The 14,037-nt window shown below is 43.5% G+C and overlaps 1 protein-coding gene across 2 annotated transcripts in view; it reads right to left on the bottom strand.

The window, feature by feature from the left end:
- LOC139376027 (enhancer of polycomb homolog 1-like) overlaps nucleotides 1-14,037 on the bottom strand; it is a 49,215-nt gene that overhangs the window by 33,648 nt on the left and 1,530 nt on the right. The window contains exon 1 of one of the 2 annotated variants that reach the window (XM_071118107.1): nucleotides 11,467-11,895. In XM_071118107.1, coding sequence (XP_070974208.1) covers nucleotides 11,467-11,619 — 153 coding nt within the window. In that variant the 5' untranslated portion in view covers nucleotides 11,620-11,895. Of the gene's footprint in view, nucleotides 1-11,466; nucleotides 11,896-13,890; nucleotides 13,984-14,037 lie in introns of those variants that run through there. The other variant, XM_071118108.1, reaches the window with a different exon arrangement.

Here is a 14,037-nt window from a genome sequence, read left to right on the forward strand (position 1 = left end):
CATCAAGGACCCCACACACCAGCCATGAGTTCTTCTCTCCCTTATCTGTCGGTCAGACGGTATCGGAGCGGGAGTTCTGATAGAAATTAGGGGTGCACGATATATCGGTAAGCATATCGGAAATCGGCAAATATTAGCTACAAATTCCAATATCGGCATTGGTCCGACTGTCTAGTTTAACGGCGATGTGCAAAACCGATGTCAAAGCTACCGTGCATACCTATATAACGTAGGTAGATGACGTAGTGACGCCACGAAAAATATAGCACTACACGTACAACACAGCCCAATGTATGCTGTGTGGACAATGCAAAGGCAAAATCCATTAACGCCAAGATAATGGAATTCATTGCCCTTGACAATCAACAGTTCTGTCGTGGATGATGTTGGCTTTCGCCGACTAGTCGAGCACCGGTACACACTACCAAGTAGCCGCTATTTTTCAAATGTTGCCATACCGGAGTTAGACAGTATTGTTGAAACGCACATCTATGAGTTAAAGACCCCAGCCACGCCAGTCAGACTGTTCTCTCTACTACCGCATGGCAAGCGGTACCGGAGTGGCCAAGTCTAGGACAAAAAGGCTTCTCAACAGTTTTTACCCCCAAGCCATAAGACTCCTGAACAGGTAACCAAATGGTTACCCGGACTATTTGCATTGTGTGCCCCCCCAACCCCTATTTTACGCTGATCTCTGTTTATCATATATGCATAGTCACTTTAACTATACATTCATGTACATACGACCTAAATTGGCCCGACCAACCAGTGCTCCCGCACATTGGCTAACCGGGCTATCTGCATTGTGTCCCACCACCCGCCAACCCCTCTTTTTACACTTCTGCTACTCTCTGTTCATCATACATGCACAGTCACTTTAACGATACCTACATGTACATACTACCTCAATAGGCCTGACTAACAGGTGTCTGTCTGTATATAGCCTTGCTACTCTTTTTTCAAATATATTTTTTCTGTTATTTTAGTTCTTTACTTACCTACACACACCTTTTCCCCCCCGCACCATTGGTTAGAGCCCGTAAGTAAGCATTTCACCGGTTGTATTTGGCGCACGTGACAAATAAACTTTGATTTACTTGCTACGGGCGTCACTGCTATTAGCTTCACGACTGACATTTGGACCAGCGATGTCAGCCCCATGAGCATGCCGAGTCTGACAGCACAGTGGGTCTACTAGGATTTCGTACTGGGGAAAGCCGTATTGCATGCTCAAGAATGTTGGACAAAATGGTAAAAATGGAAACAGTGACAGTGCGCACCGTGGAAGAGGCCACAGACAGCTGAAACTTCACTGCTTGACGAAATCCTGGTTGAGACTGAACAACGAAACAGCACAGCAAGTAAGTGAAAGAAATAGGTTTTACTGGTAATGGGGACATATGTAAATCCCAACAAAATAACGTTTTGGTCAGTCAGTGTGTGTGACCACTATTTAACTGTACTAGAATGCTTAACCTGTTGGATCTCTAGGGGCGCTATTTCATTTTTGGATAAAAAACGTTCCCGTTTTAAGCGCGATATTTTGTCACGAAAAGATGCTCGACTATGCACATTCCTGACAGTTTTTGAAAGAAATATCTGCAAAGATATTGTCTGTAAGTGCCCCAGAACTTATTCTACAGGTGAAACCAAGATGATGCGTCAACCAGGAAATTAGCAGAATTTCTGAAGCTCTGTTTTCCATTGTCTCCTTATATGGCTGTGATTGCGCAAGGAATGAGCCTACACTTTCTGTCGTTCCCCCAAGGTCTTAGCAGCATTGTCACGTATTTGTAGGCATATCATTGGAAGATTGACCATAAGAGACTACATTTTCCAAGTGTCCGCCTGGTGTCCTGCGTGGAATTCGGTGCGCAATTGCCAGCTGCTTGTACTTTTCCATTTGATTGAGGGGAGAAACCATGCTTCCAAGAACGATATATCAATGAAGAGATATGTGAAAAACACCTTGAGGATTGATTCTAAACAACGTTTGCCATGTTTTCAGTCGATATTATGGAGTTAATTTGGAAACAGTTCGCGTTTTGAGGACTGAATTTTCGGGTTTTTTTGGTAGCCAAATGTTTTGGTAGCCAAATGATGTATAAAACGGAGCTATTTCTAATACACAAATAATCTTTTTGGAAAAACTGAGCATCTGCTATCTAACTGAGAGTATCCTCATTGAAAACATCAGAAGTTCTTCAAAGGTAAATGATTTTATTTGAAGGCTTTTATGTTTTTGTTGAAATGTTGCGTGCTGGATGCTAACGCTAATGCTAACGCTAAATGCTACGCTAGCTAGCTACTTTTACACAAATTATTGTTTTCCTATGGTTGAGAAGCATATTTTGAAAATCTGAGATGACAGTGTTGTTTACAAAAGGCTAAGCTTGAGAGATGGCATATTTATTTCATTTGCGATTTTCATGAATAGTTAACGTTGCGTTATGGTAATGAGCTTGAGTCTGTATTCCTGATACCGGATCCGGGATGGGGAGATCAGAGAGGTTAAACAAGGTGCTGGCTAGTGGAGTATAACACTTGAAAAAGAAAAAGGAGAGCCGCACATTCTAGAAGCTCAGATGCAATAATTGAGCTCCTAGAGTGCGGTTCTCCTTTTCTTTAACTAGTGCATTGGGAACATTTTGTACAGTTTCTGGCCTAAACTATACAAGTAACAAAAAAAAATGATACTCACAGTTTGCTGTACGCACAAAACAAATATTAACCAGCAATGCTCTTGATCCAGGAGAGGATTCTCTGCTGTTACCAAGCAAATGCTCGATTTTGGTAGAAGCGTACCACTTAGCTACTAAATTAGCCTACCAAATGCACAACTTCTGAGCATTTAGTACATTTTAGACAGTTGATAGTGAAGGTATCTAGCTGGCAAACATTTAGTTGTGAATTCCATACTGTAATTAGATCACCTGGCGCATGATGCACAACAGTGAATGACTCACAAGGTCCCGGTCTCTCGTCGTTGTGTGCTTGTAAACAAAAACCACGTGACTGTGGACTACCGTAAAATTCATAATGTGACAGGTGAAATGAAGAAGGCAATGAACTGCAGGTACTTAAAAAGTAGTTACAAATATTAAAATGTATTAAAACAACTTCAGAAATAGTTAACGGTATTGAAAAAGCTTTATCAAAATACCCCGGGTAAACCGCCCAGGCCTACTCATTATACATTATACCCCATCCCCAAAAATTGGACTATAAGCTGTGCCTTCCTGTGTTATACTTATGATAAAAAATGTATTATATTCTTTAATTTAAGTACGTATTCTTATCGTTTGTGGTTGCATTGTCGAGAAGGAACCTGCAAGTAAGCATTTTGTTGGACAATGTACCCCGTGTATACGACCAATAAAACTTGAAAAACGCTGCTGCATCCTCGAGTTGCATGTTCTTTTAAGATGAATTACCATCATCTGAATAGGATTTCTGTCATCCTGAGGAAAAGTGCCGGGGGGGTACTCGTCTGACAGTAGTAAAACTAACGGGCCTCTGGCTCTCAGACCTGGGCATTGTGCCATTGGCAGCCTGTCAAGACAGCAGAAGCACAGCGTGGTCCCAGATTTGTACATATAATCTCTCCGGAGTGTGTGATTACGGTTTCACTGTGCCACTCGCCACAGCTCTACTCTGGAGTCCCTAGCAAGCTTCAACTAGGGCCCAAGCCTCTGGTCAAAAGTAGTGCACTATAAGGAATAGAGTGCCATTTGAGATGAAGCCATAGTTAGTCCCCTCCAGGATTCCACGATTGATCAACAATTCCCTGCATATACACTAAGTACACCTACTCTTTCCATGAGACTGACCAGGTCTGATCCCTTATTAATTCCACTTTAAAAAATCAGTGTAGTTGAAGGGGAGGAGACCAGTTTTTAACCCTTGAGACAATAGACATGGATTGTGTCTTTTCAATGATGGTGAAAGTCACATGTAAGTGTCAAGTGTAGACAACCAGAGGGTGAATGGGCAAGACAAAAGATTTAAGTGCCTTTGAACGGTGTATGGAAGTAGGTGACAGGCACACCGGTTTGTGTCAAGAACTGCAACGCTGCTGGGTTTTCACACTCAACAGTTTCTAGTGTGTATCAAGAATGGTCCACCACCCAAAGGACATCAAATCAAATTTTATTTGTCACATACACATGGTTAGCAGATGTTAATGCGAGTGTAGCGAAATGCTTGTGCTTCTAGTTCCGACAATGCAGTAATAACAAGTAATCTAACTAACAATTCCAAAACTACTGTCTTCTACACAGTGTAAGGGGATAAAGAATATGTACATAAGGATATATGAATGAGTGATGGTACAGAGCAGCATAGGCAAGATACAGTAGATGGTATCGAGTACAGTATGTACAAATGAGATGAGTATGTAAACAAAGTGGCATAGTTTAAAGTGGCTAGTGATACATGTATTACATAAGGATACAGTCGATGATATAGAGTACAGTATATACGTATGCATATGAGATATATAATGTTACTTACCCTACATTATTCAAGGTAGCATTGTTTAAAGTGGCTAGTGATATATGTACATCATTTCCCATCAATTCCCATTATTAAAGTGGCTGGAGTTGAGTCAGTGTCAGTGTGTTGGCAGCAGCCACTCAGTGTTAGTGGTGGCTGTTTAATTAACAGTCTGATGGCCTTGAGATAGAAGCTGTTTTTCAGTCTCTCGGTCCCAGCTTTGATGCACCTGTACTGACCTCGTCTTCTGGATGATAGCGGGGTGAACAGGCAGTGGCTCGGGTGGTTGATGTCCTTGATGATCTTTATGGCCTTCCTGTGACATCGGGTGGTGTAGGTGTCCTGGAGGGCAGGTAGTTTGCCCCCTGTGATGCGTTGTGCAGACCTCACTACCCTCTGGAGAGCCTTACGGTTGAGGGTGGTGCAGTTGCCATACCAGGCGATGATACAGCCCGCCAGGATGCTCTCGATTGTGCATCTGTAGAAGTTTGTGAGTGCTTTTGGTGACAAGCCAAATTTCTTCAGCTTCCTGAGGTTGAAGAGGCGCTGCTGCGCCTTCTTCACGATGCTATCTGTGTGAGTGGACCAATTCAGTTTGTCTGTGATGTGTATGCCGAGGAACTTAAAACTTGCTACCCTCTCCGCTACTGTTCCATCGATGTGGATAGGGGGGTGTTCCCTCTGCTGTTTCCTGAAGTCCACAATCATCTCCTTAGTTTTGTTGACGTTGAGTGTGAGGTTATTTTCCTGACACCACACTCCGAGGGCCCTCACCTCCTCCCTGTAGGCCGTCTCGTCGTTGTTGGTAATCAAGCCTACCACTGTTGTGTCGTCCGCAAACTTGATGATTGAGTTGGAGGCGTGCGTGGCCACGCAGTCGTGGGTGAACAGGGAGTACAGGAGAGGGCTCAGAACGCACCCTTGTGGGGCCCCAGTGTTGAGGATCAGCGGGGAGGAGATGTTGTTGCCTACCCTCACCACCTGGGGGCGGCCCGTCAGGAAGTCCAGTACCCAGTTGTACAGGGCGGGGTCGAGACCCAGGGTCTCGAGCTTGATGACGAGCTTGGGGGGTACTATGGTGTTGAATGCCGAGCTGTAGTCGATGAACAGCATTCTCACATAGGTATTCCTCTTGTCCAGATGAGTTAGGGCAGTGTGCAGTGTGGTTGAGATTGCATCGCCTGTGGACCTATTTGGGCGGTAAGCAAATTGGAGTGGGTCTAGGGTGTCAGGTAGGGTGGAGGTGATATGGTCCTTGACTAGTCTCTCAAAGCACTTCATGATGACGGATGTGAGTGCTACGGGGCGGTAGTCGTTTAGCTCAGTTACCTTAGCTTTCTTGGGAACAGGAACAATGGTGGCCCTCTTGAAGCATGTGGGAACAGCAGACTGGTATAGGGATTGATTGAATATGTCCGTAAACACACCGGCCAGCTGGTCTGCGCATGCTCTGAGGGCGCGGCTGGGGATGCCGTCTGGGCCTGCAGCCTTGCGAGGGTTAACACGTTTAAATGTCTTACTCACCTCGGCTGCAGTGAAGGAGAGACCGCATGTTTTCGTTGCAGGCCGTGTCAGTGGCACTGTATTGTCCTCAAAGCGGGCAAAAAAGTTATTTAGTCTGCCTGGGAGCAAGACATCCTGGTCCGTGACTGGGCTGGATTTCTTCCTGTAGTCCGTGATTGACTGTAGACCCTGCCACATGCCTCGTGTCTGAGCCGTTGAATTGAGATTCTACTTTGTCTCTGTACTGGCGCTTAGCTTGTTTGATAGCCTTGCGGAGGGAATAGCTGCACTGTTTGTATTCGGTCATGTTACCAGACACCTTGCCCTGATTAAAAGCAGTGGTTCGCGCTTTCAGTTTCACACAAATGCTGCCATCAATCCACGGTTTCTGGTTAGGGAATGTTTTAATCGTTGCTATGGGAACGACATCTTCAACGCACGTTCTAATGAACTCGCACACCGAATCAGCGTATTCGTCAATGTTGTTATCTGACGCAATACGAAACATCTCCCAGTCCACGTGATGGAAGCAGTCTTGGAGTGTGGAGTCAGCTTGGTCGGACCAGCGTTGGACAGACCTCAGCGTGGGAGCCTCTTGTTTTAGTTTCTGTCTGTAGGCAGGGATCAACAAAATGGAGTCGTGGTCAGCTTTTCCGAAAAGGGGGCGGGGCAGGACCCTATATCCAGCTAACATGACAACTGTGGGAAGCATTGGAGTCAACATGGGCCAGCATCGCTGTGGAACGCTTTCGACAGCTAGTAGATGCCATGCCCTGACGAATTTAAGCTGTTTTGAGGGGGAAAAAGGGGCAGGGTGCAACTCAATATTAGGAAGGTGTTCCTAATGTTTGGTATACTCAGTGAAGAGTGGTGAGGTGGTGTTTACCGTGTCCAGAAGAGACTTCATCATTAATTTTCTGTATTCAGGGTTCACTCAAACATCATTTTAAGCTTTGTTTTACTGACAGTTGTAGCTGATTTTGGGATTGTATATCAATTCACACTCAAATATAAGCATTCTGATTTATTTGTTTCAGTCTCTGAACTGTTTAATCAAACTTTGCTGCTGGCTCCTGATAGCAGGGCATAAAAAGTACAGTCAAATCTCCTAAATTAGCCTAGTCCAAGCTTGTTTGACAACTTTGCTAGCACTAGTTGTCAAACTTCATAAATACTACAACCTCAACTTCAAAACTCCTTTGCTAGTTCTACAATTATGTAACTCAGAAATTCACTGGAAAGAAAATTAATTATTTGTTTTATAATTCTGTTGAATGGTAATGAGATATGTCGGAAGACTACGGCGGCAAAGGATATCATGGATGTTAGCTGGATGTTTTTGACTTGGAACTGTGACACCAGGCAGCCTCTCCCCACTTGGCCTGATGTGATATGTAGTGATTTTGCCAATATAGCTAGATAGATATATATACACAGTCTTGTACCCTTAACGTTTTAAAACGTAATGTTGTATTTGTTGATTAAAATCAGACTTTATTGATATAATGAGTAATCCAGGAATGTCACGGGTTAATTGACACAAGAAAACAGCAACTCTACAGAGCATGACTACAATGAATGGCTAAATTACTTCTGGACACAAAGTGTACAGCAGAGCTCCTACTCCTCACCACATTATTACGAGGGCTTGCAAATTTGACCAATCACCACAGTATTTCCTCTTAAAACAACCAAATCATCATAATAATAATACCAATAACCTTCAACATTCCATGACAATCACAGCCCTAGTTGTATATGCCAAATAAAGTGAGCTTCTCTCTAGGCTTGGGCAGTACACGGGTATTTGGAAAAAGCCAAAGGACGGTTTTTCAATACCGTCAAAACTTGGTCTTTCAATAACTTTTACAATTTGTAGCTACTTAAGTTAAATACCTGCAGTCAACTTGTGCAATACGTTAGCATTCAATTCACCCGTCACATTATGACGCTTACTGTGGTTCCCCAGAACAGGTGAGCCGGTCATATGTTTGTAATTAGCACAACAGGAGAAAGCGAGCTGGTGAGTCTGTAAGTGTTCTTTATCTATCAGCGAGTGTCTGTTATGCGGCTCACATGAGGTGATGAAGTCACACCTGTATGCAATTCACTACTAAATGTTTGCCATCAGATATCTTATGACTTTCTGCCAGAAGTCAAAGAGCTCTGGATGAGTTCTGTACAGTTGCCATTTTTTCCCCTGTGCTTCCTAGAGTTTTTTATCCCCTTCTCTGTTCTTCTCCCATCTGCTCCGTGTACACATGATGCTCTTCCTTCAGAAATGCATGCGTCACAACTTCGTTTATTTGCACAATTTCCCTTGTAAAATGTCCACTCACTGAAAATAACATTCGGTAGCTACTAGCTATGCTTATATAACTTTATGAGCATGATTTAGCTGTCTACTCCTGCATTTTTGTGACCCTTGTGTGCCATGCCGGTAATACCATAAATCCCGGGATGAGAGAAGGACGATATGAAAATATAGATTCCGCCCAAACCTACTTCTCTCTAGTTGCAAAGGGTTGGCGGTAGCGTAGGTGAAGAGGAACAGAACCCTTCCCATACAAAACAACGAACACCATCTCTGCTGCCCAACCCAGAATATTAGTAATCCTACATGGACAGAGTCACCTGCAGGTTTGCCTTGGCTACAGCACACACAGAGGCTAAATCGATGCCTTAAGTCCACACTACAGAAACCTTTGGCTACATCCCGATTCTCCACCCTTCTACCAAAGACTGCAATTGTGCACACTCAGTCATGATATCTTCCTCCAGCCAATTGGTACTATATTAAATACATGACTGGGAGTGTAGACTAAACTGACTAACCATCAGTCTCTTCCTCCTCCAGACCACAACAGTCTATCTAGAAATAGGCTATCCCTTAAAATGTGTATCGATTGCTGTCAGGTCTGCTCTGGGGGCCCACGGCTGCTCCTCTTGTCCTTCTGCCTACCAGGCAGCTACAGTTCCAGCCGTTGTAAATGTCACTTAACATGGCCTGCCACAGGGGGCAGGGACTGAATGACAGGGCCACGGAGAATCAGAACGTCTAGAGAGTAGAATTCGTAACTTGACTACTGTTAGACTCTGGATGAGTACCAAAAAAAAAAAAAAAAGGGCCCTGGTGAAAAGTAGTGCACTGTATAGGGTGCCATTTGGGATACACACAGAGCATGTCTGGAGAGAAGAACTGGTTATGTAACTCCACTACTGTGAGACTAAGAAGTGGTCTACACAGCTACTTCTATAAATTGTTTCCTGAAACCATCTGGGGACATATATAATGCACGTCTCAGGGTTGGAGTGCTGATCTAGCGGCAGGTCCCTTTCAGTCCAAGTAATCTTATTCATTGTGATCTACAAGAAAAAAACTAATCCCAAATCAGCCTTTCTACTCGGAGACTCTTGATAAATACAGCCCCTGTGCTAATCTCACCAAGGCTCAACACCTCTATGAGGGGAAGATGATATGTGGCTGAATCCCAAAGTGCAGCCATTTCCCTATATAGTGTAGTACTTCTGACCAGAGCCCTATGGGCCTTGGTCAAAAGAAGTGCACTACATTGGGAGTAAGTTGCTATTTGTGGCAAAAACCATCTGGCTCTCTCAAAGGATAACAGGTCATAGATAGTCACGCATTCGTGGTGAAACCATTTATCACCTGATTTCAGCTGTATCACAGCAGAGATTTGGGTCAGGTAGGCTAGCCCATCACGCAACACATTACAGGTGAATGCGGTCACAGCAGTGAGAAACTGGTCGACTGCCAACATGTGTGTTCAAGGAAAACTGGCACTCAGACAAAACATATCCCTCCAATTCCCTCTGCATCATGTCTCAGACATTGACCCAGTGACAGTGAGTTCACCCAACAAACACTGGCTGTGTGGACTGACACAGTTAACCGTTATAAAAAGTTGAGCAGCCAGGTTGAAAAATAAGTCTAATGAGCAATCAATTGGAATAAGGCACACGCATAGCGCAAGCTAGAACTTTGATTCCCCCACCCAAAACATCCATAAAAAACTACTTTGTGACATAAGGTGGATACCATGCTTACCTCATTTCCCATGCCAGTCACTGAGAAGCTGTCTGTTGCCAGACAGCTCCCCTTTGACAGGGTGCTCAGAATACTGCATAAATAAACAGACCACTCCGATTGTTATGTGCCTCTATTATGCAACACAGTACATAAGAATGGAGTGGAGGCTTCTTTGTGAAGAGGCCCACTGCTGGGACTCCTGCTGTGAGCCTCAGAGCATTAAGATACATTGTGTCACAGAGGAATGTCAATAAGACATGTCCTGGCCTAGCCATAAATAACTCAGCACATTCAAGTCGAAATGTGCAATTAAAGTAGTCCTCCAGCGATAATAAAAATAAAAAAAAATCCAGTTAAAGTGCGATATCCCAAGTATAAATACAGTAAAGTACACAAAGGGTGAACTAAAAAGGGTATTTTAGACAACTGGTCTGCAGGGAGTGGGAGCATCTTACCTTAGAGAAAACAACAGTGTAGGTAGGCAATCACTAGAAACAGGTTTCACCTGAAGCATGGCATGTATAAAATATGGAAACAATATATTTTTGTTTAACTAATAAAACTACAAAGCTGGCTATACAAGTTAGTGCACTGAAATGTAAACACGGACCGGTCCAAGAGACATGACAGCGGATAACCAAAAACAGAGGCTACATGTCATATTGACAGGTACAAACGTCCACATCATAACAAGGCCACGTGCCTAGCCAACACTTGCTGGGGACTTGAATCCTTGAGCGTGAAGCCAAATATGAACCTAGAGGTGCCCAGCAAAATACAAATTGTATATAGCCAACCATATGCTTATTGAAAGTAAAGCAAAACAGTGCAGCCATGAGTGATTGCTCTCATGCATTCGTTGGCGCGCTAATTTATAATAATTCAACAGATCAACCCGTGAGTCAATGCATAGGCTATTTGGAGCGCACACTTATGGTTGAAACTAAAAAGACAGACGATCCACGCAAGGCACACAAAGTTTTCATCCCCCCCACCCCAGTATCGCCATCATCCCACAGGCACAGTTGGAGGACATATATAATTTCCGATATTTAGCTCCCCCTTGCACCGGTCCTTTGCCATTACGCCAACACAAGGCCCATCCCAAAGACAGACAACAAAATGTCGGATTGACGGGAGTCACGTGATTCCTTTGTACTTTGAAAATCATCTCAAGCGAAAACAACCAGCTAAAACCAGAATATAGTATAATATATAGAACTAATAACTCGTAGTCATTTGTAAAGTGTATTAGTGTATTATTAGCATGGTATCTACATCACTTTTTCGTCGTCTTTTTGAAAATACAATTGGCAGCCATTTTGTGCAAACTTGCGCAGAAAAAAAGAGTAACACCTCTCAAAATATAAAAATAAGTTAACGTGTTTCTTCTCAGAATTTCGAACTATAAAACATACCGATTCCTCTTCTTTTTCCATCCCCGTCGGCATCTGCGGCACTGCCCGGTTAATAGATGCATATTCGTGCAGGTCTGGTAAATCCTCACATCGGAAGACGGGTAGTGGCTTGGACGCGTCCAGCGCCCGTGCCCGAAACGACAATTTACTCATTTTTTATAATGCGAGATGCAACATAAATCTATCCGATCTCCTAAAATTCACAACGGTCTCCAGTTGCGCTTTCATGGATGACTGTTGTTTTTCAGCAATCTACGGTTCGACTGGTTGAAAGCTATATTTAGGGCGTCAAACGGAGCCGGGAAGGCCCGGATCTTGGTCGCTCTCTTTCGGTCTATTTTTTCAGAGGCTTCGCTGTCTATCGGTGGTTGAGTACGCCATGGCCAACATGGCGGACATTAAAAACTCTTTATAACGCTCCGTTCGCACAGAGCAGCCCAACCCACCGATCATCGAACAGCCATTCCCACACGGTTCCGAGCGCGTGCGCGACGGTGGGGGTGGGGCGAAGCGCCCCCACAGTGCCCCAAAAGTAAACAAGTAAATAAAACAATTTGGAGAACTAGTTAACAATAAGATTCAGGTTACATTTGGGATTGCAATAACAAAGGGGCATTGACACTACAGAATATTTCGCTGCATGTCCCTAATTGATTGCAAACTAAATAGCCTACATTTGCCAATTCATCATCAGTGACTAAATAATTCTGAATTGTCACAGTAACATTATATTTATTTTAACCTTTATTTAACCAGGGAGGCCAGTTGAGAACAAGTTCTCATTTACAACTGCAACCTGGCCAAGATAAAGCAAAGCGACAAAAACAACAAAGTTACACATGGGATAAACAAACTCACAGTCAATAACACAATAGAAAAATCTATATACAGTGTGTGCAAATAAGGTAAGAGTGTACCTGGTGTATTATCATGCACATTTTTCTCCTGCTTCTGTTTTACGTGTGATTTGTACATTTAGAGGGGGTTTGCGGTATCTTGCTGATGCAGTGATAACACACCTAGATCCTATATAAAATGTATAATAAAATAAAAACCTTTGAGATGAAGCATGAACAACAAGTTTTTTTTAAATAACTATATTATAAATTTAAAATAAACCATCACTAAATAGTGACTAAATTACCAGTAAGGTGTGATCAATCCTACAACAGTGGCCCTCTCCAACAGAACTGTGTGGGTCCTCTGTGTCCCACAGTAATTTTAATATTTGGAAAAATAAAGGGTTCTGGTACCTTGAATAAGTAAGCCTTTCCAAGCCAGAGGCTCCTGCCCTAGGGACCAATCTCCAGTTTATTTAATGTAAGCCCAATATTGGAGTAAAGGAGCCTAACCTTACTCCAAAGACCTTACATGTTCTGTTTGGCTCTAGAAGCCAAAACAGCCAATACTCCCATCTAACGTGAATCAATTCTTAATAACGGTATCATTCTAGAAACATAAATCCCTCTTTCATATTTCAAAATAACTTCACAAATGCAAAATACATAGTTACTGTACACCGTTTTAACTCAGTTGCAGCCGACAGTATTTTTCAATGACAACACGTTTATGGCGTCCGCCTTCTGTTTACACACTGGTCTTCGGAGGCGCAGACAGCTAATTATCCCTAGTCCACTGACTTCCGTCTGTTTCCGTAAACAAATGCTGTAACATGGAAATATGGCTGTGTGGGAACCCTAACCCTATAAAAAAAAAAGGTGTGTATCAGGGCCTCCCGAGTGGCGCAGCAGTCTTAAGGCACTGCATCACAGTGCTAGAGGTGTCACTACAGACACGGGTTCGATCCCGGGCTGTATCACGACCAGCTGTGATCGGGAGTCCGATAGGGCGGAACACAATTGGCTCAGCGTCGTCTGGCTTAGGGGAGGGTTTGGCCCGGGTGGGGCTTTACTTGGCTAATCGCGCTATAGTGACTACTTGTGGCGGGCCGGATGCCGGTGTTGTTAAGAAGCGCGGTTTGGCGGGTCATGTTTCAGGGGACGCATGACTCGACCTTCGCCTCCAGAGTCCATTGGGGAGCTGCAGCAATGAGACAATATCGAAGGGGGAGATTTTAAAAATATATATTATTAAACAGTGTGTATAAATGTAACCTTTTGTTTTCTGAAATGTATTTCTCTGATGTGAAAGATAAGGTCCTTACGCTTCAAAAACTGTACCGCATGAGTGTTCATGTTCAGACCGAGCGTCACGGCTCTTAACAAAACTCCCTTGTACAGAAGATGCCTTCGTCCAAATGACTTGCGTGTAATTTAATGGAACTGAGAGTCATGATCACAGCGTACTGCTGGAAAGCATGCTAGTCTGTCACAGGGCCTTAACCCTATAACTCCTTAATGCTGAATGGCAAGCAGAGGCATCTGGCGCTAAAGCCCATATTATAAAAACATTATCTGGGCTTACCTATAGTAATGGCAGACATCGGGTCTAGCCAGGATCCAAGAGTTGTAGATTCCACCCCGGGTAATCCATTACAAAAGACAGCATTATTGGGATCTGAATGGGAATAAAAAACACATGAGTTATAATTTCTTTGAGTGTTGGTAATTA

The sequence above is a fragment of the Oncorhynchus clarkii genome, chromosome 20 (assembly GCF_045791955.1).
Source record: "Oncorhynchus clarkii lewisi isolate Uvic-CL-2024 chromosome 20, UVic_Ocla_1.0, whole genome shotgun sequence".
Classification (NCBI taxonomy): domain Eukaryota; kingdom Metazoa; phylum Chordata; class Actinopteri; order Salmoniformes; family Salmonidae; genus Oncorhynchus; species Oncorhynchus clarkii.